This window comes from Schistocerca serialis, chromosome 2, assembly GCF_023864345.2.
Source record: "Schistocerca serialis cubense isolate TAMUIC-IGC-003099 chromosome 2, iqSchSeri2.2, whole genome shotgun sequence".
In the NCBI taxonomy this organism is placed as follows: Eukaryota; Metazoa; Arthropoda; class Insecta; order Orthoptera; family Acrididae; genus Schistocerca; species Schistocerca serialis.
The window spans coordinates 499,782,388-499,808,049 of record NC_064639.1 but is presented as its reverse complement, the minus strand read 5'-3'; the positions used below and the strand labels follow the sequence as shown (position 1 = coordinate 499,808,049).

At 37.4% G+C, this 25,662-nt stretch overlaps 1 protein-coding gene across 1 annotated transcript in view; it reads left to right on the top strand.

Annotated features, from left to right (window-relative positions):
* The window catches only part of LOC126457445 (unconventional myosin-XV), a 945,978-nt gene that overhangs the window by 606,738 nt on the left and 313,578 nt on the right, over positions 1-25,662 (top strand). Inside the window, exons 20-28 of the mRNA XM_050093727.1 lie at positions 1,378-1,538; positions 4,973-5,142; positions 6,153-6,397; positions 8,429-8,539; positions 14,541-14,708; positions 15,547-15,678; positions 18,017-18,135; positions 22,667-22,849; positions 24,177-24,322. Of these exons, the coding sequence (XP_049949684.1) occupies positions 1,378-1,538; positions 4,973-5,142; positions 6,153-6,397; positions 8,429-8,539; positions 14,541-14,708; positions 15,547-15,678; positions 18,017-18,135; positions 22,667-22,849; positions 24,177-24,322 (1,435 nt within the window). The remainder of the gene's footprint in view (positions 1-1,377; positions 1,539-4,972; positions 5,143-6,152; positions 6,398-8,428; positions 8,540-14,540; positions 14,709-15,546; positions 15,679-18,016; positions 18,136-22,666; positions 22,850-24,176; positions 24,323-25,662) is intronic.

The following is a 25,662-nucleotide window of genomic DNA, read 5'->3' as shown; positions in this document are numbered from 1 at the left end:
CATTCCTTCAGGACTGTCATTAGCCAATTCCTCTTGCTTCCCAAAAAGAAGATTTAGAAGTTTCGGAATACAGCGTTTCTATTTTAAGTGTTTTGTTCACATCTGCATGATTACAATTCACACTAAAGTGTTTGGCATAGGACTCATCGAACCACCTTCAGACTATTTCTCTGCCATTTGATTCTCGAACAGCAATTGGAAATAATGACCACTTAAAAATCTTTCCTTGAAAGCTCTGTTATCTCTTATTTTATTATGATTATCTCACCGCAAAAAATACCTGTGAAACTCTCTCCCTATTTTCTCGATAATGCAAACCAAGCTGTCCTTCTATGGACTTTGTCAATGTTGTCCATCAATCGTATCATGTAAGGATCTCTTGTCACAAAAACAATACTCTAGTAGAGGACAGACAAGCATAGTGTAGGCAGTCTCGAGCCAACATGTTGCGCGTTCTAAGTGTTCCGCAAGTAAAACACCATCTTTCGTTTGCTTTTCTCTAACATTATCTACGTGATCATTCCAATTTAAGTTGTTTGTAATTTTAATTCCTAGATGTAGTTGATTTGACACTCTTTAGATTTGTGTGATTTACCATGTTACCGAGAGGTAGAACTCATTACTTCATGTGAATGAAGAGCTAGTTGTGTTTCACAAGAACGATGTTTTCAGAATCTGTGCTAATGATTCGTCAGTGATTGATTTCTTTAAGGTAATTAATATGTTCAAACACAATATGTGCTCCAAATTTGTACTGCAAATCAGCATCAGTGATATGGGTCTGTAATTCATCAGATTAGTCCTGTTTCCTTTCTTGAGTTGCAGTGTTATTGGCAGAACTTCACGTTTCGCCTTGTGAGTTACCAAGCAGGCATCCTGGCTCCTTCTAATTTTAACAGTTTTCTCAATTGAATTTTCTGTTTGTTACAAGTTACTGCCTATTGACAATAAGACACATGTAGGCAGCTGCAATTTGAACTCTGTGGAACTTCTGTAAACATAAAGTCTGGCTCCCATTGACCCTACAGATAATTACTCTGTGTCTCCATTTCCTGGTAGAATACACGCTATTGTGAACTGACGTCAGTGCCAGGTATGCTATTGGAAAAGCCTGATTACCAGAAGTATTTGAGAAAATAATTAGCCAGTGGGTACTCATTGTTAGTAAGCAGTCTTAAGAAATCCTCTTTTCATGTTTGTCAACCTTTTTCCAAAAAGATCATTAATGATATGATTTTTGTGGGTATGTAACATTGAACTTTCCTTGGTTTTGCGATTGTGAGCATTATAATTTGTTGCTAGAGAGCTTCATGTGAGTAATTTTAGACTGTCATCTCTCTAAAGTGTTTATATTTGAAGTGTTTTCTTACTTTGCAGGGAATAATCAATGAAAAAATGAGGGATGAAATCCTGTGCCAGTTGTGTAACCAGACGTGGAAAAATGAGAATGATGCAAACAATGAACGAGGGTGGCTGTTGATTGCGAATTGTCTCTCTGTCTTTCCACCATCAAAGACACTTTACAAATATTTACTTAAGTAAGTTTATGTGTTGCTGACAAAGGTCAATAAGTGTTATTGTATTTGATATCTTTTCAATCATTTTATTGCTAATTTGTTGAGCTTATCTGTTATTAGCGAAACAGTGATATCAGCCATTTTGAAGAAATAGTACAGTGGTTTACTTGAACAGAAGTACGTGAGACTTTAAAAAAATGATTGGAGGGAGGGATGTAAAGAAGGGTAATTGATAGCCATTGCAGAAGAAGTGAGAAAATACTTCAGAATTCACAACAGAGGTGTGATAAAGATTATAGGTAAAGGAAAAATGTACTGAAGGCATATGCATAGTTTCTGTGCAGGAGGCTTACTTTTTAAGAGTCAGCTTACAATATATGTAGATTGCAATAGGACAATCACTTTTTGTAAGGTTTACAATTTAAGCAGTATGGTTAAAAAAAATTATTTAACGCAAACTATTACCAGTTTTGAATTTGTTACAAATCCATCTTCAGGTGGCTCATACAGCTTTCCTTTCTTTCTTGCTGGAGTCTCATGTTGTATTTGTTACTGGTGTGGTGCTCAAAGATAAACAAGAGATTTTTCATTCACAATTTGGTTAAGTTAAGAGAGATGTTTGCATTCTGACCTTCACAGAAATGTCCATGAAATGATATGTTAGTTAATAAAAAGTTAAATGTGGTGAAAACGTAAGTGGTGCATGTTTTTGTGCAATGAATTTTGTCCTGCATTTGAATGTTTATGTGAAGGTCAAAATGAAAAAAATACCTTTTAATTTTATAGAGTTATGAATGAAAAACCTTTTTTTTATGTTGGTGCACTACATCAGTAACGAATACAAAACAATGGCCCAGTGAGAAAGAAAAGAAAGCAGTAGGAGCTGCCTGAAGATGTATTCATAAATATAAAACCTGTAATAGTTTGAGTTGAATAAACTTTTTAAAACCATAGTTGTGGTTGCTTGCTGCTTAAATTGTAACTGTTATGATTGTACTACAGCCATGCTTCTCAGCATGTCAACTTTTTATAAGGTAACATACGCATTTTGCATTTTAAATTTTAAGAGTAAATTTAATAATGTCCTCTTCTATTGATTTGTTAACTGAAATACAAATTGTGACTGTTTTTCAGCATTTTATGTACTTTGTTAAGCCCACAAGTCCATAATTATACAATTACTGTCAGTAACTAACCATTTGCAAACTAAAAACTAATTTAAAGACAACTATATTAAATCAGAATATTCACAGTTGGTGTTTTTCATATGATATATACCGAAGAGACTAAACATTATGGTCACTAGCTACTAGGAGGATGAATGCTACCTGATTGTGTTGTGGGCTCATGACTTGGGAAGGAAATATAAACAGAGCAGAGATAAATGAAGAGTCATTCTTACATCAGAAAGTCAGAAGATCCATTGACTAAAACAACACTTACAATGGGTTGATTGCTATAGCATGGCAATTGGGGCAAATATGGTAAACAACAAAACTGGTTGGGTGTTTGTGTGCTACTGTCTTGAGCATCTATGGGAAGTGACTGAAGGATGGTGAAATGATGAGTAAGTGACATGGTGTTGCGTGTCCATGGCCCATCATAGAATGTGGAAATCAGAGGCTTAACCGTTCTTTACGGTAGGATAGGTGGCAGTCTGTGGCGGATCTGATGACAGAGTACAATGCTGTATGCTGGTGCAGTTACAAGTGTTTTGGAATGCAATTTGTTGAATGGGGGGCTCTACAGCAGACGACCTGTACATGTTGATTTGTTGACCCAAGACATCATCTGTTGCAATTGCAGCGTGCTTGGGAAAATTGAGAGTGGACCATGGGTCAATGGAAATATGTCACTTGGGTGTAATATTGTGCTATAGGGAACATTGATCTGGGTTTCCATAGGAACTGTGGTGGTAATCAAAGGCAACATGATGGATGTGGACTATGTGAACTTTATTGCGGGCCTCTTGCATCTCTTTATGCTGGATGTCTTTCCTGTGAGATGATGGCATTTTCCAGTAAGAAGACTGTCCATGTTACAAGTACCTAATCATGCTACAGTGGTTTGAGAAGCATGATAGTGAACTCTCATTGATGTCTTGGCCATCAAATTTGCCTGATATGAATCCCATGGAACTCCTCTGAGACACCATTGGGCACCAGCTCCGTGCCTGCAAACCATTTCACAATAATTTACGGTAACTGCATGACTTGTGTATAGATATCTGGTGCCACGTACTTCTGGAAACTGACCAAGGGCTTGTTGAATCCATGCCATGCTGAATCGCTGCTGTGTTGTGTTCATTGAATGGACACACACACTATCAAGCAGATGGTAATGATGTTTTGGCAAATCAGTGTACAGGTCATACAATTTTACTTGGCCCCTGAGCAGAAGAATGCTGGATGTTGAATCTTGCGATCATCTTGTAGCAAACTGATGTTGAAACAAGCCATGCCGCCTCCTCCCAGAGCAGCCAGCCTATAGCTTATAAAATAAATGAACGTTTAGTGGATAAATGCAGCACAGAAATGACATGAAAATTGATGACGAGCCACCAGAAGGACCAGGTATAGCCCCTTCACCTATTTTTCTAAATTATTTTAACAATCAATACCTATAACATCACACACAGATCAGTAGTATATTCAAAATGGCTACTTATTACTATGCTGTACAATTTTGCTATGTAGCTAAAGTTGGCAATGAGCGCACATGATCTGGAGCAGATTTCCACCAATCAGAAAATCAAGATAAAATGTGCGACCAGTATATAAAAGATAATTCACAACTTTATGTGTAGTCTGTTATTTCTATGTTAGTTGTGTGCAACACTGAAGTTGTCTTATCTACATTATTACTTACAATCATGTTCTGCCTCTGTGATGTTAGTTTCACTCATAGTTTTTTCCCTGTCTGTTAACTTCGTCGTTTGGCATCCCCCTCTGTTCCCCTCACAATAGGCTTTCTCTAAGCCCAAGTGATTCTCTAACTCCAAATGGTTTGGAAGTTATTAACATTGTTTGAACTGACACCCATGTCTACATGCTTAGAATATTGTACTGTGTCATTTCTCTTAGTTTCCCAAATTGCTTTCTGGCAAATATCCTACTTGGACATTACTGTCCTTTATCCTCTTTTTCTTCTTTTTGTCATTTTGATATATCTTTCTCCTTTAAATTCACATTCCTGAGTCTGGAAGGAGAAATGTGTTTGCATCACATGTTGCTTGACGCATATTAGTAAGTTGATCAACTCTCTAACAGAATTTCGCTTTGTTGACTGAATATGGTTTTTCTAAAAAGTGTTGTAGATATTTTTATGCAAGTGAATATTGTTCTTACATCCAGAAATACCACAGGAACATAAAATTTTGAACTCATAAGATCTTGATCAAAATTTTTTGCAGAATTACTAACTTTTATTTATTACGTTATTATTCTGCCCATTAGGTATGTGTCAGATAATGCATATGATGGCTACAAAGCATTGTGTCAGCGAAAGTTACTGCAGTCTGCACGTGTGGAAAGTCAGTTGGCTCGCACATATCCCCCTAGTCTGCTTGAATGGCGATCCAACCGCAAGCGTGTGAATATGGCCCTTACAGTGCATTTTGCTGATGGTGAGTGCACTGAAGGTTTTAATGTATACATATATTCTGAGTGTATTAACTTTTTTTATTTTTTTATGAGAGTGGCAGATTTTTAGTATGTTATGAAATTGTAGTACTAAAAATCTTTTTTGCATATGTGGTAACGGGAATACCTAAATTGCCAGCTTTAGTATTTTTTAATAATGAATATCTTAGCTGATTTCTGTGGTAAAAGTTGCCACCACTGACAGTAATGAATTTTTCTTGTTCAAGAATTACATTTTTGGTGAGTTTCTTTGAATTGAATAGAGGTAACTAGACCTTAAAAAGATTTTACTTTTCACTGGATTGAACTGAATGTGTTTCCTTTGCCACAATATAATTTAATTATTTCTCAAAGGTAAGGCTTGTACAGATTACTCTCTACATTGAAAAGTTATTAAAGTAAAATATAAGAGTAATAGAAGATGATGATGATGATAAAGAAATATTTGGTGCATTCTGTGTGTTTCATGTGTGCTATTTCTTATTTCTACTTTATCCATCAGCCAACAGTGATTGTATTTCTTGCTATTTTATAATCTTAAATAATGTAGATTCTTTTTTGCACTAACTACAGTGTATATTAATTTTTAAAGTTTTGGAGAGCTCTTTGTCATGTAAGGAATGAATCTGATGGAGCTCTGTTCATTATGAATCCAGAGTAACCAGTTTTATGAACCACTGCGGTTCGAGATACTTGAGGCATCTGTAAAACTTAGGTCAATATCTCTAATGCTGCTGCTCTAACTCAAAAATTATATTTATTTTAGTTTTATGACAGTAGCACTAATTTTTGTATAATATACAATAACACATTAGAAGACTTAATTTAAATTTTAAGCGTTTAAGCATGTGCTCTTGTTGACTTTCATTCAGTTACACGAGGGAGCATTACTTGGTAAATTGTTTACCTGCTACGGTTGTATTAGTTTCACAAATAATCCATAATTCGAAGTACTCATTATGACCATATTTTATATCTTTTGTTTAACCATAAGAGGAGACTCGAACTGCAGCAGTTGATTCATGGACAACATGCGAGTCACTTGCTGCTAGTGTCGTTCGAGAACGTGGAATTCCTGAAAGTTCAGGTTGGACTGTGGCTCTTGAGGGTGGCACTGGTGGCAATGGTCTGGAGTATGCCCTCGATCTCATCTCAGAGATGGAGTTGATGCCTGCATTTCCTGCCTGTAAGAATCCCACTTTTGGAGGTTCGCCTGCACCACGACAAAATGTTAACAAGGTGAGAACTTTGATATTTACAAGATCCTTTTTAAACATTTGAAGTAAATCATTACTATATTAGGTATTGTGAAATCAAACTTGAATTGTGGCAATCTTTATCTAATTTAAAACAGACCAAACTTTTCGTTCATTAGTAAGCTATTCATTAATGATTCAGTCAGCATTTATTAAAAAAGCGTCCATTGTATGACTGATAAAGCAATAACTTAAATTATGGTAATGGTTTCCCATAGTGTGGGTTACATTCAAAAAATTTAAATGCTTTCAGATGCTCTGTGTGTTTTTGTTTTGGAGTGTTAAGTTTGTAAAGTTGTGTTACTTGTGTGTTGACAGGCATTAGACCAAAAATAAGAACCAGAAATTGGAACAGAGGCCATTACAGGCAAACTGAAAGGCAAAGTAAATGTAGGAAAGAGTAGAGTGAAAAGTAAACAATGTAAATGAAGTCAAAGTGGCAAAGTGTGTATTACTTCAGTTTGAAAGCATGAGAATTGGAGAGATCAATCCCATATTGTGAAATACGGACCCAAATTATCTGTATTCCAGCACATGTTGAACAACATTGTGTTACACACTGAAGAGCCAAAGAAACTGGTACACCTGCCTAATATTGTGTAGGCCCCCCGCGAGCACGCAGAAGTGCCACAACATAACGTGGGATGGCCTCGTCTAATGTCTGAAGTAGTGCTGGATGGAATTGACACCGTGAATCCTGCAGGGCTGTCCATAAATACGAAGGGGTGGAGATCTCTTCTTAACAGCACGTTGCAAGGCATCCCAAATATGCTCAGTAATGTTCATGTCTGGGGAGTTTGGTGGCCAGCGAAAGTGTTTAAAACTCAGAAGAGTGTACCTAGAGTCATTCTGTAGCAATTCTGGACATGTGGGGTATCGCATTTTCATGCTGGAATTGCCCAAGTCTGTCAGAATGCACAATGGACATGAATGGATGCACGTGACCAGACAGGATGTTTACATACGTGTCACCTGTCAGTCCAACAGCACATGTCCCACACCATTACAGTACCTCGACCAGCTTGATCAGTCCCCTGCTGACGTGCAGGGTCCATGGATTCATGAGGTTGTCTCCATACTCATATACGTCCATCTGCTCGATACAATTTGAAATGAGACTCGACCGATCAGGCAATATGTTTCCAATCATCAACAGTCCAATTTCGGTGTTGACAAGCCCAGGCGAGGCGTAAAGCTTTGTGTCATGCAGTCATCAATGGTACAAGCGTGGGCCTTTGGCTCGGAAAGCCCATATCTATGTTTCATTGAATGGTTGGCACGCTGACACTTGTTGACCGCCCAGCATTGAAATGTACAGCAATTTGCAGAAGGGCTGCACTTCTGTCACATTGAATTATTGTCTGCTGTCACCATTGGTGCTGTTCTTGCAGGAGCTTTCTCCAGCCGCAGAAGTGTCAGAGATTTGATGTTTTATGAGATTCCTGATATTCACGATACACTCATGAAACGGTTGTGCAGAAAAATCTCCACTTCATCGCTGCCTCAGAGATCCTGTGTCCCATCGCTTGTGTGTCTACTATAACACGACGTTCTAACTCATTACATATCTCTGTATTTGAATATGCATGCCTATACCAGTTTTTTTGGTGCTTCAGTGTATGTTGGTAGCATAGGCATTTTTCATAATTTTTCATAATTACTACACATGACTTAAAAAGTTGACTGATAGGTAGTGTGAACATTTTCATACTTTGGTTTCTGCCTAGAGTGTGTGTGTCTCACCTCTGTTGATTATGAAATTCGTAATTATAAACATATTACAATGCTTAGCTGTATTATAATCGTTTGCAGTTCTTAGTTTTCGGAAGCAACTGACATAATGCTCAAATGTTCAAAAATGTCAGTGTTCTCATTGTGATTCAGCTGTTGTGAAATACTGAAGCTACTGTACCCAGCTGCGCATTCTTTTCATTACAGTATTATAGTTAGTGTCAAAAATGTAATAATATCTGAACTTATATTTGTAAATTAATGTTCAATGTCTTGTTAAAAGGTGGTTACCTCTACTCCTAATGCAAGCCCCGTGCCTGGTGACGTAGAGCCTACAACAACCCCTAGACGACCAGCAGTGCCTCCACCAGAACCACCAGTTCACAAGCAGCCAGTGAGTTAGATCTGTTCTGACATTTGCTATTAGAACCTATTGCATATGTGTACTTAACGAACTTTCTTCGCTTCTCGACTACCTGTTAGGTAAGGTAGTGAATTGGAAGGAGAATGAGGGAGGTATCATTGTGAGGTATATATTATGTTCATAAAAATACCTAAGTTGGGATAAAAACACAATAAGCCAACTGAGTTGCTGCAGAGGGTCAATGTAGCCATGTGTGCACCCTGCATCCCCTCCCCTCAGTCTTGTTTATGTGCCTGTTGGCAGCTCAGTGCATTAACCATCAACTATTGGTGGTAATAATGATAATAACAGTAATAATAATAGCAACACCAAGTGCATAATAGCAGCACCAAATGCTCATCTTTAATAACTCTACTTGTGAATCTTGAACTCTTAATTTTCCTCCACATCAAATTAGTCTAGTGCAATATTCATTTTATTTGCATGTGCTAATAGGAACAGTAAGACAGAAAGAATAACAACTACTCCAGCAGGACTGTGCGCTGTTGCTGCAAGATGATACGAGTCAGACCTGATCACCACCAAGAAGCAGCTGAAAAAGAGCACCCACTCCATTACCCAGTATCAACCCGGTCTGGAATAACTAAACCATATCCTTGGCCAAGGCTTCAACTATTTATTATCATGCCTGGAAATGAGGAACAGCCAGCTCTAAATCCTTGTCACACTTCCCAAAGTGGTATTCCTCCACCAACCACAGTTACAAAATACCTTAGTTTATTATTATGCCATATCCACTGTCACCCCTTTGTCACATGGGTCATACACTGTAGAAAACCCAGGTGCGAAACCTGTCTGATTCATCCATCCAGCACATCGTACTCCAGTCCTGTGACAAGGTTATCCTATCCTATGCTATTAAAGGAAGGGCCGCCCGTGAAACAGTCCTGTCACATACCATATGTATGGCACATCTCATGGATGGCCTTTTTATGAGGTCATGACAATCACCCAGTTGACCAGCAGATGAGTGGCCACCACCAAACTGTAGCCTCTGATCCCATAATCATCCTTGCCTCAATCTCTGCTAGCCACCTGCTCCATACCCATCTCCACCCTTACCCTGGATTCTAACGTCACCCATCCTGCACCTGCGCCCTCTTCCTTACAGTCTCCACATCCTCCATTCTCTCTCTCCAACCAAATCCTTCCCTCTATATCATCGTGCACTGAACAAACTCACCATTTCAGGTGCCTATGCTGCATTCCTATCCCGTGCATCTTTTGTCTCTCCCTCCAGCGTTCTTATCCTGTCACTTGCTACCTGTTCATCCCAGCTGTAAGTTTGAAAATATTTTGTCTTTTAGACTTTTCTCATTATTGTTATTCCAGGAGCGCATTGATGTGAGAAAATACAGTGGAACCTCGTTTACTGAGCACCTCCGATATAATGAGCAAAACAAATTATAAAAAAAGTGACTTGCTTAATGAGCAATGTTTCACATAATGAGTAATGATTTAGATTGACATCACCAGCCGTTCGCGCACAGCAGGGGAAATGCTCAACAATATGAGCACATTTCATTCTCGACAATGTCTTTAGTTCGTACTGCAGTGTGGATTTAGTGCTCTTTCTGCTACCATCTTAATGCAGCTGGTAATCACACATTTTCCTAAACTTGTGTTCACACAGTGTCTTTTTGTGTGTAAATTTCAATAACCTTCATAGAAATGTCCCTGAAGATCAAGCTGCAAGAAGATGACCATAAGAGAAAGAAATTGACCTTAGAAATGAAATGTAAAATCATTAAAAACCCAATTGTGGTGTGAATGCCGCTGATTTAGCACGCACATCAATTGTTTGCACTACCCTCAAGAACGAGGACAAGATTAAGGAGATAGATGCTTCAAAGGGAGTGACAAGAGTGTCTAAACAATGATTTCTTATTCTGGATGATGCTGAAAGGTTGCTCCTTATATGGATTAATGAAAAGCCATTGTAAGGTGACACTATTAATGAGAACATCATTTGTGAGAAGGTGAGAATGATTTTCACCAACCTCATTAAGAGGTTGCCAGTATCATCAGCAGGAAGTGCTTAAGAGAAGCCATGGGTGGTTCAAGAAGCTTAAGAGAAGAATTGACATACAGAGCATTGTGAGGCATGGCGAAGCAGCCAGCTCCAACACAAAGGAAGCAGAGAACTTCATCAGCAACTTCAAGATGCTCCTAGATTGTGACCATTATCTGTCGCTTCAGGTTTTTAATTGTGACAAGACAGGCCTAATCTGGAAAAAGACGCCATTGTGTGCCTTTATAACAGTAGAGGAGAATGCACTGCCCGGTCACAAGCCAATGAAAGACCATCTCACACTGCTATTCTGTGCCAATGTCCTGTTGAAGCATCGGCAGAAACAAATGACTATAGATAGCTTCACAGTAAAAAAGAATTAGTTATGCATTGTGAATAATAAAGTACATAATACTGCATGTATATGTTTCTTTGAATAAATGACATGAATAACATAAAACTCTTAGTACTTTTCTGCATGTAATGAATTATTGTATTTCACGTTAATTTATATGGGGTAAACTGTTTTGCTTAATGAAGGTTTCACTCTGCAAATAAGTTTCTGGAATGAATTATGCTCACTCCACTGTACATTTAAACTAACTAACTAAACTCTCTCCGAACAGGCCTCAGAAGGCCCATCAGTACTGAACGAGTGCTGTGTCATTGTCAGCTAATAGGCCTGACTGGATGCAGAAATGGAGGGGTATGTGGTCAGCTCACTTCTCTCCTAGTCATCATCAGTTTTTGTGACCAGAGTTGCCTCTTCTCATTCAAGTAGCTTGTCAGTTGGCCTCACAAGGCAGCCTGCTTGCCAACAGTGCTCGGCAGACTTGGATGGTCGCCCATCCAAGTGCTAGCCAAGCCCGGCAGCACTTAACTTCAGTGATCTAATGATAACCAATGTTACCACTGCGGCAGGCCCATTGGTGAGGAAACATATATAACATACAAAAATCTATTTTTAAATTTAGGTTTGCTAATAGGCTTTGTTTTGAAATGCAGAAGGTAATTGTTCTGGCTTTTTCATTCAAAAGAAGTTTGAACAGTGCTTCTTAATGAATTGCTTAATAAAAGTTTCTGAATTCTCAACTACTGTACACTGTATTTTCTATTATTAGTCCGTGGTCGCTATACATTTAAAACCGGAGCAGCTTGAAAATGTTTCTATTTCATATCTTTTTCTGGATCTGATCCATACAGAAAACGCCACTTTTAAAATTCCCCTTTAGAACAATCTTCATTTAATTTATGACTTACTTGAGAATCCCTGTACTCGTTTTCATCATCTTCATGCTACAAATGTGGGCAATATATACTGCAAATTCAAGTTAAAAAGATTTGTTTCTCTGGAACTGAATTTTAAAGCTTAAAATTTTCTGAGTGATAGTAGCTATGCTTAAATTTTGTGATGACATGGTCAGTTTCACATTCAGGAGAGTGCAGAAAATCTGAACACTCCAGTTTCAACATTTGATAGCTACAGTACTGAACTTGTTTCTATTCTTCTCAGAAATGTTCTGTAACCCTGTGAAATGGAAGTTGTATAACTTACGTTAATTTGTAGGAAAGTATTTTTAAATTGTAGTATAGTGTAAGGGGGAAAATATTTCTTTGATGTCAGCATAATTTTGTATCCACCTGAATGCAATCTGTCTCTGAAGGACTAATGAATTGTATGGTCCATACAGATTCAAGCTACAGACTTATTCCTTCTTTTCCTCATTACTTTCACTTTGGATTAGCTTTCTTCTTCCAATTTAAGAGTATTTAGTGCATTTTATAATGTAAACATTTGAAGATGTTATTGGATATATCCGCTAATGAAATTCTCTTTATAAGAACTCAGAATTTATGCTAACGAATTAATCCACACATGGCCATTATATACAGGGTGTTCCAAAAAGGACTTTACAACTTTAAAAATTTATATAAATTTACTGAAAGAAGATATAGAGCTGGGTTTAGTGTTATTTTGTAGGGAAACACATCAAGTTTTTTTACCGTAAACTAAAGATGTTGCATGTGGCTTCCGTTGGTTATCCTGCACACATTCCATCAAAATCACAGCCAATCCATTGCCCTGGAAAGTCGTCACTGAGAAAATCCTGTAAGTCAGCCAGATAGTGGGTTGGTGCACCATCTTGCATGAAGTAAACATTTCATTCTTGGTCATCCTCATCGATCTGTGGTATCAAAAATTGTTGTAACATATCCAGGTACACTAACCCATTGATGATTCTCTCATGGAAAAAAAGGGGCCACATACTTTGTTCTTGCTCAATGCACAAAAAATGTTCAGTTTAGGGCTATCACGAACATGTTGCAATGTTTGATGTGGATTTTCACTGTCCCAGATCCTACAGTTATGTGTATTAACCTTGCCACGTAAGTGAAAAGTCGACTCGTCAGAAAAGATGATTTTGTTCAAGAATGTTCATCCTCATGTAATGGATTTAACATATTCGCACAGAAGTTTTTGTAAGCAATTTTATCAGTGTCTTTTTATTGTTTGTGCGATCGTCAATCTGTATGGTTTCAAATGCATATGGTTTCTCAACATATGCCAAATAGTGTCATATATGGGATTTGCAGTTCATGAGATGCATGCCGGGTCAGTTTCATTGGGCTGTTGACGAAACGTTGTCTCACTCACTCACCGATGTTGTATATGCTTGGACGACCTGATGATTTCCCATGTCTTACCGGGCACCCTGTTTCTACAAAACATTTATGCCACACATAAATTGTTGGCCTACTAGGAGGATCTTTACCATACTTGGCACGAAAATTACGCTGAACTGTTGTTGCCGCCTTCGATTCTTCAAACCAAAACTCACAGCTAGCAAGCTCGGTTGCAGTGAAGGCAGCCATCTTTAATGCAACTGCCACTAGTGCTCCTTACAGTGTGATTCAGTATTAGTGAACTATGCAAGACAAAACTTGATGTGTTTCCGTACAAATTGACTCTACAATCACCTCTGTTGGTACTATGAATTAATTTATATGAATTTTGAAAGTTGTAAAGTCATTTCTGATACACCCAGTACTATATTTAAAAATCGAATTTTATGTTTATTGCAATACACTTCCAGTACAGTTTCTTGTTGGCTTTATGTAAACAGTTTGGTTGTTTTCATATTATGAAAAGGATGGTTGTCACCATATAGTGGAGATGCCAAGTCACAGATAGGCACAACAAAAAGACTGTCGGAAAATGAGCTTTTGGCCAACAAGGCCTTTGTCGAAATTAGACAACATACACATGCACACTCATGCAAATGCAACTCTCACACACATGACCACAGTCTCTGGCAGCTGAAGCCTGGCTTTGCATTTGCATTTGTGTTTACATGTGTGTGTGTGTGTGTGTGTGTTTTGCCTAATTTTAAAGAATGCCTTGTTGCCCGAAAGCTCACTTTCTAACGTCTTTTTGTTGTGCCTATGTGCAAATCAGCATCTCCTTTATATGCTGAGTAGCAACTATCCTTTTCATAATATTGGTACATTATTCCATCCTGTATTTTCCATTATTTGTTTGTTTCATTATTTCTGGTTTCAAGACAGTGCTTGACACGTGAGAAGATCCTTAACACTAGACATTAAAATCTGTTCTCCTACTGTTCTCAAATTAAATTTCTCAAAATTTCATAGTTTTAATTATTGAATGACTTTCTATTTAATATCACTTAATAGTAAGAGTTTTGTTTACACTTATACACTTCAAGTGATTCAGCAGGAGCTAAAGTTAGAATGAGTAATACTTATTTTATTTAAATCAAATGTCATCTGAGTTGCAGTACAGAGAGTGACAAACAAGTGCAGATCCACATGTTTATTATTATTATTATTATTTAAGTACACAATCAGATAGCTTAGGTATTAACTACAATGTCTACTTATAATGTGGACTGTCTTGGTAAACTATTTTGAAGTCAATGCCATATCGTGTGTCTTCAGGTCTTGGATGTGCCAACGCCAGCAGCTCGCAGAGAGGAGCCTAGAGTTCGTTCACAGTCTCGTGACCACACTGTCCAGCAGACTGGTCTCTCGAGAAAATCTGCACTTAATGACCGCTACTTTGAGGACAGGGGACGTAGTCGTAGTCTCGATAATCTCCTTGAAGCGGTTAGTTACTATCCATTTTTACCTCTGAAAATATATTTTGCTGGCGTGTCAAATATAACTATTGATGAACACAAAGATCATACTTACATGGAGTGACAATCATAACCAAGCAGCAGTAGTATATGTAGGAAAACTCCAATTATTGAGATTTTAAAGTTGTGTAGACGTCTTTGGTAGCAGCAGAAGCAAATAAATAAATGCACAAGGGTTAGGACTGACTGAATGCGAATTATGTTGAAGACATTGATGTTTTTGTCTAATTTATGTCTTTAGTATGGATAGGTGATTAAACAATTGTAGTATGCCTGTTACTACAGACAAAATTTGTAATAAAATGTGAACAGTGAACATCAAAATTAAACTCTAAGAAAAGAAAAATAAATTTTCACTCTTGAAGTATTATAAACATTCCCTAATTTAAATCGGAAGTAATGTGTATAGTGACAAAAGAAAGATTTGAGCGGGTTGGAAATTTAAGAGGATAAGACATATCGTCTCTTTGCTGGTCTGTCTTAGTAACTATGGATGGTAGGGAGGCATTTTCATCTTTCTTCTGTTGAATTCTCTTGCAAGGTGATATAATGGATGAAGAATTTTCTCATTCTAATAGCACTTTTTGTACTGTCTTTATCCATTCTGTCTCAAACACCTGATAGTTTCTGTCTTGTGTTCTGATTGTAACTTTAAAGTAGTATGAAATTTTTAAGTTTCAAGATCTTTACAAGTTGCTATAATTTATACAAAAATAATTAATGGCTTTGTTTTTTAGCTGTAACCAGATGTGTCCTTTCATGAAAAAATGGTTCTTGCTTAATGTTGAAAAATTCTTTGTCAAAAGGATGTGGCTGTCGCTCCAGCAGTTACACCCAGTAAGCTGTCAAGTCTTGGACTTTCTCAAAGCCGACTGAATGAACGTTACCATTCTATTGAGAAAGTTGACAGCACTTCCACGGAACCAGGAATGAGTATGGTGAGTAACATGTGCACAGAGGTACAAGAACTAAAAGAGAGACATTTGGCATTGCTTATGGTTGAAGTTCGAAGGACAGGAAGGTACTTATATAAAACTTTATTTTTAAGTGAAAATCAGCAGTTCAAATTTATCTTAAAGTCTTAATATCATGAACAGGATGGAAACATGAACTGGGTAAAATAAATCATGTTTTGTGTAATAGAGGATATTACAAGACTGAGAGTAAGATACAGGAAAGATACTAAAACTTACTCTTGCATGTAATGAGGCGAACCTTAAGTAAATAAGAAGCAATAGAAAGATGGCAGTGGAAATGTGGTTAGTAAAAAAAGTGAAAACAAAATTCAAAGACAAAATAACTCAATAGATCAAGAGAAATAAAAATACAATTTGTTTGGGTAGACCAAAGAAAAAATTATTCAGGTATGATGAAAATTGAGAAAGTCATTGCGAGAAGATTGAAACAGAAAGACAGTGTTACGCCTGACACGGCCATCCTGGTTTTACATTATTTCACTGATTCAAGTAATAAGAATTCACTGGGAAGTTACATTTGCAAATTTTATTCAAACTGGTGCATTAAATTACCAGATATCATTTTATTTAGTTGAAATCTCCAGTCATTCTAAACATGTTAGAAAATTGGTTGGAATTTCAAATGGGTTGACTCTTTTAAAATGCATTGTGTGTAAGTCATATATACAAGACAAAAAATAAGCCACTTCCAATTATGTAAGCAACAACAACCAGTTCCTTCATCACGATAGAAAGGCAGAAAAAGTAAAGCAGTTGTGTATATGTGATGGAAGCAAGGAAAGAGGCTTCAAATTTTTATCATCCAAGAGAAAAAGTAAGTAACACCATGGAATTTACTGTGTACTGTAACTTCCATAATTCTACTAATGACTTAAAGGAATTCCATTGGTTGCAAAAAACGGGAGGTGAATAAAAAAGCTGGAAACAATTCACAAGTGCTAACTGAAGAAAAAAAAAGGCAAAGAAAAACTACATGAAATTTAACACAAGGTAATAGATAAGAAAATACCCATGAAAAGAAATGACATTGACAATTAGAAGCAAAGGAAAACAATTAGAAAATAACTGGGAAAGAAAATGCATAAGCCAGTTCATAAGAAAATAAGGGAAAATTATTTACATTTGGAATGTGTGATGTGTTTCCAATTTTTAATTCTCAACTTTCACTAAGTAACAGCCTGCCAGCAGTGGTATAACATTCCTTCATAATGCTTCTAAAATGTTATTCCCTTGCTGCTCCTTCTCACTTTTTGCCATATGAAGGTAATGAGACTTCAGAAACTAGTGGATGTTATAACTTTTGTGTCTTTCAATAAGCAGGTGCCTAGTAAGTAGATATATTTTTCTCCATCTCCGTGTAGTTATTTGTAATTTCAGTTTGGCGTACTCTTTCTCCAAACATTGATGAAAGTATGGCTATTCTTACTTTGCTGAAGTCTGTGAAGACAAGAAAGGGAAAGGTTACTGACAACAGAAATTATGTTTTTAAGAGGAATGGCAGATTACAGGAGATGAAACAACAAAATAAATCTAGATATAATGGCAGGGCTACAAGTAGAAAGTGTAAGGAAACATATCTAATACTAATACTATAGATACATATCTAACATATGTACATAATATATCAAATAATAGAGGGAAACGTTCCACGTGGGAAAAATATATCTAAAAACACAGATGATGTGACTTACCGAACGAAAGTGCTGGCAGGTCGATAGACACACAAACAAACACAAACATACACACGAAATTCAAGCTTTCGCAACAAACTGTTGCCTCATCAGGAAAGAGGGAAGGAGAGGGAAAGACGAAAGGATGTGGGTTTTAAGGGAGAGGGTAAGGAGTCATTCCAATCCCGGGAGTGGAAAGACTTACCTTAGGGGGAAAAAAGGACAGGTATACACTCGCACACACACACCTGTGTATGTGCGGATGGATATGTGTGTGTGTGCGAGTGTATACCCGTCCCTTTTTCCCCCTAAGGTAAGTCTTTCCACTCCCGGGATTAGAATGACTCCTTACCCTCTCCTTTAAAACCCACATCCTTTCGTCTTTCCCTCTCCTTCCCTCTTTCCTGACGAAGCAACCATTGGTTGCGAAAGCTAGAATTTTGTGTGTATATTTGTGTTTGTTTGTGTGTCTATCGACGTGCCAGCGCTTTCGTTTGGTAAGTCACATCATCTTTGTTTTTAGATATATGATATTTTAATTTGTTATATAAGTTATAATTTTTAAAATATATGTTGCATTGCATTTGTATTTTATTTTTTTACAGTGAGTATTATTATTCATGTTACAGATGCTGACTGCTGTCTCAAACAAAGAATATATGACAAAGTCAGAAGCATTATTGGAGGAGAACTTGGAGTCTGTTTCCCAGCGAGGAGAAAATACTCGAAAATACAGCCACAGTGCCAGGTGTGTCTTCTCTTGTTTGACTATCAGAGTGCTTAAACAACTGTACACATTATAAAAAACTGTAAATCTTTAGACATAAGAAATCTTATCATAATTCAAAGACATGCCTGATGTCAATTTAATACTTAAGATTTCATTAAAATTTACGGGCTGACAGACCTTGGTCAGTACATAAAACTGTTCTCTAATGTTTTGTCTCTGCTTGCGGGAGATGTCTCTGGAGGAAAATGGTAACTGCATAAGCAGGGTGTATATGAGCCGGGAGATCAGAGAAAAACCCGGGAATTTTTTCATCTGGGAGAAAACCGGGAAAAACCTGGAAATTTGCTGGAGGGCAGATTCATATTATTGAGGAGAAGAAACCTAGCATCCAGTGCACGTTGGTCTATCAATTACTCATGATTTTGATGCCCATCCCTGTTGGTTTTTGAACACACTCTGGGCAAGTTGATTTCTGAATGAATCATAAGCCGCGCGGGGTAACCGTGCGGTCTGAGGCGACTTGTCACGGTACGCACAGCTCCACCTGTCGGAAGTTTGAATCCTCTCTCGGGCATGGGTGTATGTGTTGTCCTTTGCTTAAGTTAGTTTAAGGTAGATTAAGTAGTGTGTAAGTCTAGGGACCAATAACATCAGCAGTTTGGTCCCACAGTAAAAAAAAAAAAACGAATCATAAGTTGATTTTTGAATGTGTGCATTGTGTACTTGATGTGTCTGTCAGGGGAATCCTCGTAGCATGTAGAAATAAACTTTCCTGCAGGCAAAAGGGTACCAGGCTATACGAGCTGAGCGAAGTAAAGCCGAACGAGTGAACGCCAATCGCTGTCTGATTATGTTGTTGCTTGGGTTTGCGAATGATCAGCATTGTTATAATTGCTAGGGAAATCCATAGGTTCAGACTACCAGAGTGGAAATAAATGACTAACAGGAATAACAGGTAAGAAAGATTGCGTGTTATCTTCTCGGTGTATCCAGGAAAATGAAATTTTGACAGAAAATTTTTGGCCAGATCGCTACACTAGCAAGGGCCAGTCATACAGTCCCCGTCTAGCAATCGCTTAAGTTATATTCTGGAAGTAGTGCAGATAATGGTTTGTACAAACATAGCAACGCCTAACTGTATAATAATTGGGGATAACTAAACTGGTGATTCTGGCAGGGTTAGTAAAGTTAACTGGCGAATAAGTTTTGACAAAGGAAGGAATAGTTCCAGAATTAGTCATGACAAGATTGTTTGTTAGATCAAGGAAGGAGAAGAAATGGGGACATCACACAAATTAGGGAAGAGCATGACGATTTCAAATTTATATAAAAATCTCGTAACACTACTTTTTGATCTCATGCTCGAGGAACTGGAGCGTATGGATGAAATGTGAAACTATTTTCTAACATAAAGCTTTTTGATTGTGGTAGGCCTAATAGGCATTTTATGTTGGTCTCCGTGAATTATATTCTGTCATGTTATAAAAATGACTATTTGTGCCAAAACGTTCTCGTATATTTGGCGTGTGTTACAATTTCTGCAGTGTTAGAAAGGCCTATTTTGTTTTATCTGGCAGACAGTGACAAGATAGACGTAATCAAATTGAGAAACTACACCAGTCTTGGGTACTATTTGTGTTAACAGCTTACGCAGTATTAGACAATGATATTTCGATTTTTCATGTAGCAAAATATTCGACAAACTTTGATGAGGCAATAAATCCTGTCGCAGAAAGGAAAGCATACCATGTAAAATTGTAGCAAGATTAGAGAGAAAACAATGCGAGGAGCTAAAGATTGAAGAAAAGTGTACTGTATTGCTTGTCGCTTGTCCTGTATTTAATTTTATGTCACCCAAAACAGAAAATTATTAACTAACAGGCAATAAAGAGTGCAAATTCTCTGAAGAGTTCTTGTTCTCCCAATTAAATATAATCCCATCCAGTATTAATTGCAATTTTTTTTAAGAGGGGCAGGATGTCAAACCGGGCGACTGGGAGCAGGAGAGGCACCACAGGACATTTTAATTTCCACTGTCCTGAATATAGTTTGATGGCATCCAATACAAAATATACACGTTTCAATTCCACGGAGCAAAATACAGTGACGTGCAATAGAAGAAAGCTGTATGAAATGGGGTGGCACTGCACTCTGGCACACTTAAGACGAAATAACATGTCTTACATTTCCTCGAACACATATGTTTTATGTATCAGACTCTTCATACAACTGTGCGCTACAAAATGAACATATTTTTGAAAATTCAGTTTTTTAAAATTTTTGATGTCATATGTCAAACGCTCAAGGGAGGAGGCTGGGCGAGGGGGGTGGGGGCGGAAACATCGTAGATCTGAGGCTGATCTGATGCGTAGAGCAGTCTGAGCTATAACTGCGGAAGGCTGATATATGTTATTAGTTTCAAATTTTATTTTATTTCCACTTTTCTGACAGCCATGTATTAATCGCCTTGTAGAACAATGAAGTTATTTTTGTCGGTTTGCTAAAGAAATTTGGTTTTTATTAATTTTTTACACTGAGACAATCAATGTGTTTGAAACAAAGTGTTTAGTTCCACACTATTGGCTAATTTCAACTGCTTGCTGCATTTCAAGTTTTCATCTTCCAGCATGTATGGCATTATACCATAATAAAGAATCAAAAATGAGTTAATACAGTACTGGTACTCCAAGAAAATTTACATCCCGAAACCCACACTGAAAAGCTTAATATCAGGTCAAGGTCTACTTCATTGGGAATCTGGACATACGAATGTTCTCTTTAAGTATGCACTTTAAATGTGCTATTTTAGTATGGTTCACGAAATTCTGATGCTCTTGGGGTATCCTCTGATGTCTTTTTTCTTTTATGACATAATGTAAGATCTTTTAATGTTTTACACGTATGAACATACAGGCTTCCTGTGTCATAGCAGCTGCCAAAGCGTGGTCACGCCTGTTATCTGGCGCTCTCTGACGACTACAGAAACAAACCTATATCCAACAGGTCACAGGAAAATATTGTGAATAGTGGTTTGAAATGTATTACTTTCAAAGTAAATTTCTTTTTATGCAAGTTGAACTATGTGTGAGAATGTACGATGAATTTCGTAAATCATAGAGCGTTAGAAGTATTTCGAGCTTAGAAGATCAGACTTTCATGTCATTATTATGAGCAAATTGATGTAGTGCTACAGGAAGCTCTCTCTCCTCTGCGGTAACTAATTTATTTGTGGAAACTTTGAGGACAAGTCACTGGACTCGGCTAAAAGTTTTACTGGCACATTTGTGTGATATATCCTAAAGTGTAACAAGCACAAAAAATATCAACATTACATGTGAAAGCTTAGCTTCTCTTGCAGCTTATTAACCTTAGAGACCAATTGTATATATATGAATGCTTTGCTTTTATTGTAGCAACACTATGTACATTAATTTAAAACATTAACTTTTCCTATTTGTGTATCCGCATGTCCTGTGGTCTGAATATCCACTGTCATCGGTTGGTGGGATCACATGACATGAGCTATGACTGGCTTACAAAAGCGCATCACAATCTTGATTACAATAATTCGGAAAGTAACATGCGGTGTTTGGTGGAATTCGAATTTATACTTTCGTAAATGAAAATATACAGTGTACATGTTGCTGCACATCAAAAAAAGGAAGTTTCTTCCCTGAGTTTTGTTTTCTAAAGTGCCAGAAAATTCTATGCCCCTGTATAAAAACATAACCATTCAAAGGATTGACAAGATTTACAGTTCCGAGGGAAAATATACTGTTTTCATCCAGGAGAAAGTGTATTTTTAACCGGGAAACCCGGGAATTTTTTTTTTCCTTGTCCACATATACACCCTGATAAGGGCTCATGGAGCCAACTGTTCAATCATTCAATCATACTGTAATAAATTTGCATACAGTGTGTGTGTGTGTGTGTGTGTGTGTGAGAGAGAGAGAGAGAGAGAGAGAGAGAGAGAGAGAGAGATCATACTGTAATAAATTTGCATACAGTGTGTGTGTGTGTGTGTGTGTGTGTGTGTGTGTGTGTGTGTGTGTGAGAGAGAGAGAGAGAGAGAGAGAGAGAGAGAGAGAGAGAGAGAGAGAGGGGGGGGGGGATTGATCTCTACTCGCCAAAAAGAAACGATGCTGAAAGGCATGTAAAAAAGACAATAAACCACTTAACTTACGTGCATAGCCATCCTTCAGAATTATTAAACAGACGTACATACACCTGTGAGTGCATGCAGGTACCTCCCTCTCCCTCTTCTCCCCCCTCCCCCCCTCCTGCCCGACACACACACATTCACACAATTGCATACTGTGTTCTTTCTCTTTGTGTGTATGTGGGGAGGGGGGGCGGGGCACCCATGTCCACAGCCACATGCACTTACGTGTGTTGATGAATAAGTTGACAAATTTAATTTTTATTTTTGTTGAGATTTGCTACTATTTAATTTCAGGTAAATGTGCAACTTATAACAAAAATTGCCCTGTTATTGGAAAAGTAAAGAAATGTTAATTTTCATTTATGAGTGTTGTTAATTGGTTTGCAGATCAGCAGAAATAAATGGTGGTCATGCAAGCTCTTCCGCAGCATTGGATCAGTTACCATCTGATTTGTTGGATGCCCCTCGTGACCGTGAAGAGTTGGCACTTGATTTTGACTACCATGATTTGGTGAGTCAGTCCCGTAGTGAGGATGACAAAGGGAGCTATGTACGTCCAGGCCACCCACGGTAAGTGGAATTCTAGACATAAATTTTCGATTCATAAGTGGTGGCCATACAGCACCAATATTTGTTTCAGTTACACATAAATACTTTGCAGATCTGAGAAGGAGTAGCAGCGTTATAAAGAAATGTGTATTATTTTCCTAATAGGAACATTATATAGCTGCACCATTTATTGTCTACAACTATTTTGACATGAGAGTCAGTGTCAACTGAAAATTTTTCTGTTTTTGTAATGTAATCTACATTATACAGGGTGGTCAGAAAAGGTCTGAAAATCTTGTAAGAGTGTTGCAGGGCAGGTTGTGCTGGGAATTATTTTTAAGAAAAAATTCAATATATTGTGTCGTTTCTGAGTTAATTAGCTTTGAAGTTAGCCAATCAAGCTGTTTCATGCACAAATTCAAGTGACCCGCCAGATACAATCAGTGTCAGGTGTTTTCATACCCTAGACAATAGTGCGCTAGACTGCTGAGCTTATGGCTTGGGTTCAGTCCTTACGACTGTCCCATGTCCTATTTTTGTATCTCTCTCTTGTTCGGTTTTAGGAAACCAAACAAAGAACGTGTTCACCATTTCTGGGCGGCCGCTCGAAACTGCATGCACAGTGGCCTGATTGAATAAATTCAGAGCTAATTAACTTGAAAATAGCACAGCATATCTTTTTTTTTCTTTGTATTGCAACTATATGAAAGTCTTTTTAACAAAGCTGTACAGTTAATTTTTAAGTGCTTGCAGCTTCCCAAAACAAGGTAATGTTTGTGATTGTGTTACCCCGACAATCATACCAAGTAGCTTTTATATTAGTTTGTCATGCCTTTGAAAGTTCAAGGAACAGACCACTGACTGTTATTACATGAGGCGCAACATTTTATGTTTCATTGGAGTTACGAATAAGTTTTGGCAGATGAATATTTGTGCCAGACCATGACTCAATCCCAAATCTTCCACTTATCATGAGCGGTGCCTTAACCATTGCACTTCACTGCTCATGACAAGCAAGAGACCTGGATCTGATTCCTGTTCTCCTGGTACAAATTTTCATCTTTACAAAAAAAAAAAAAAAAAAAGCACTCCATCTTCAGGCCACGAGTGGCCTACCGGGACCATCGGACCGCTGTGTCATCCTAAGAGGAGGATGTGGATAGGACGGGTTGCAAAACATATTTATTTACCTTGGAGTCCAGCATTTCTAAGATAACTTGCCCGATATAGTTTCATGTCATTGGATTTAATTCATTTCATGTGAGGCATCTTGTTTGATATTACTGTTATTTACTTTGTTTATGTTGTGACAAGGTTGACTGAAAATATAAACATTTTGGTTTTGCAGGTTTATAAAGTCACACTATGCGGGTAAAAGGGCAGCACCAGGCAGCCATTCAAGTCGAGCGTACATTGAGACTCGCAACTCAGAGAAATCAGAGTATGGTGGCAAGTCATCTGCTTTGTCGGACACAAGTGAAGCACCTTCTCTTGGTAAGTCTTGAGTCATTCACTCCTGCAGCTTTTTGATTTGCGAAAACATTGAAATGTGACTTATTATGGTAACTGAAAATTTTATTTTGGTCATACAGTTGTAATCTAGAGACTTGGTTCATGGTCTGCCACATCTTCCATTAATGTTTTGGAAATTATTGTAATGCCTTCCTTGGATTATTGTTACATTTATTCACGGCATTCATATATTTTTCTGTCTTGTAATCAGTAAACGGACAACTTTTTCATTTCATAATTGTAGTACTGATGACTTTTTGTATCATTACTCACTGAAATCAAATGGAAAGTAGGAAAATACTGATAATGTATATGTTTCTTTGACCCACTTGGTTGCGTTATAGTAATTGTAACTCACTGAAATAGTTTAAAGGTATGAAAACCTGTTGATGAAAAGAGGATCTACCTTGTTTACCCAATCCAGATGTGCTGATTTTTAGTTTTTGAGTTTTGAAAAATTGCTATATGGGTTTTTCAGGATGGTTCTTACTTACAGACCATAGTTGCTACCTTGAGCATTCCTTGCTGAATATCAGTCTTTGTGTTCTGATTTTTTGTATTGTAATTGTTAATTTCAGTTTGGTGTTTTTGAAATCAGTTTGATGATTTTCAGATTTTACTTTTATAAAATTTCTGAGGCTCGGTGGATTGAAAGTAAGTGTAATGGGTTTGCTGTCAGAGTACATTATTTTTTTACATTGTGGTGTACATTTTTAAAATTAATTTTGATATCAAAGTTGATTAATGTGGAAATCTCATATTCCAAACTCAAAAATAATTAATTGTCTTTGGAACTAATATGGCATCCTCAAATACTAACCTTTTCACTTACCACAGGAGTCATTAATCACTTAAATGGTTTAATTATTATGCTATTCTATTCAGTACCTATGTGGAATCTGACTTGCTTACAGCCAACATCTTTGTGGAAGTCTAATATCTTCATATGCAGACAATTTTAGGAGGGCACTCTTAATAGTTTGAAGAAGCTTTCAACCATTCAGTTTTCTTTCCACTGTGGTGTCCAAACAAACTCCATTTGTTCCCACCGAGCAAGATGGTGCATTTAAAGACATTGATGGCATATTCAGAGAGGATGACATTTCAAATTCCTATCTGGCCATCCAGGTTTCTTAAGGCAAATGCAAGGATATTTATCATATCTCTAATGGCATTGTTGTTAATGAGAGCTTAAATTGTAATCTCCTTTACTTTTCTTACCCTGTGATTCATGACTATCTGCATTCCTGCACCTCCTCTCATGTGATTTGTGTCTGGTACTGAGAATGTACAAAACATTTTGATGTGTCCCTTACCATTGT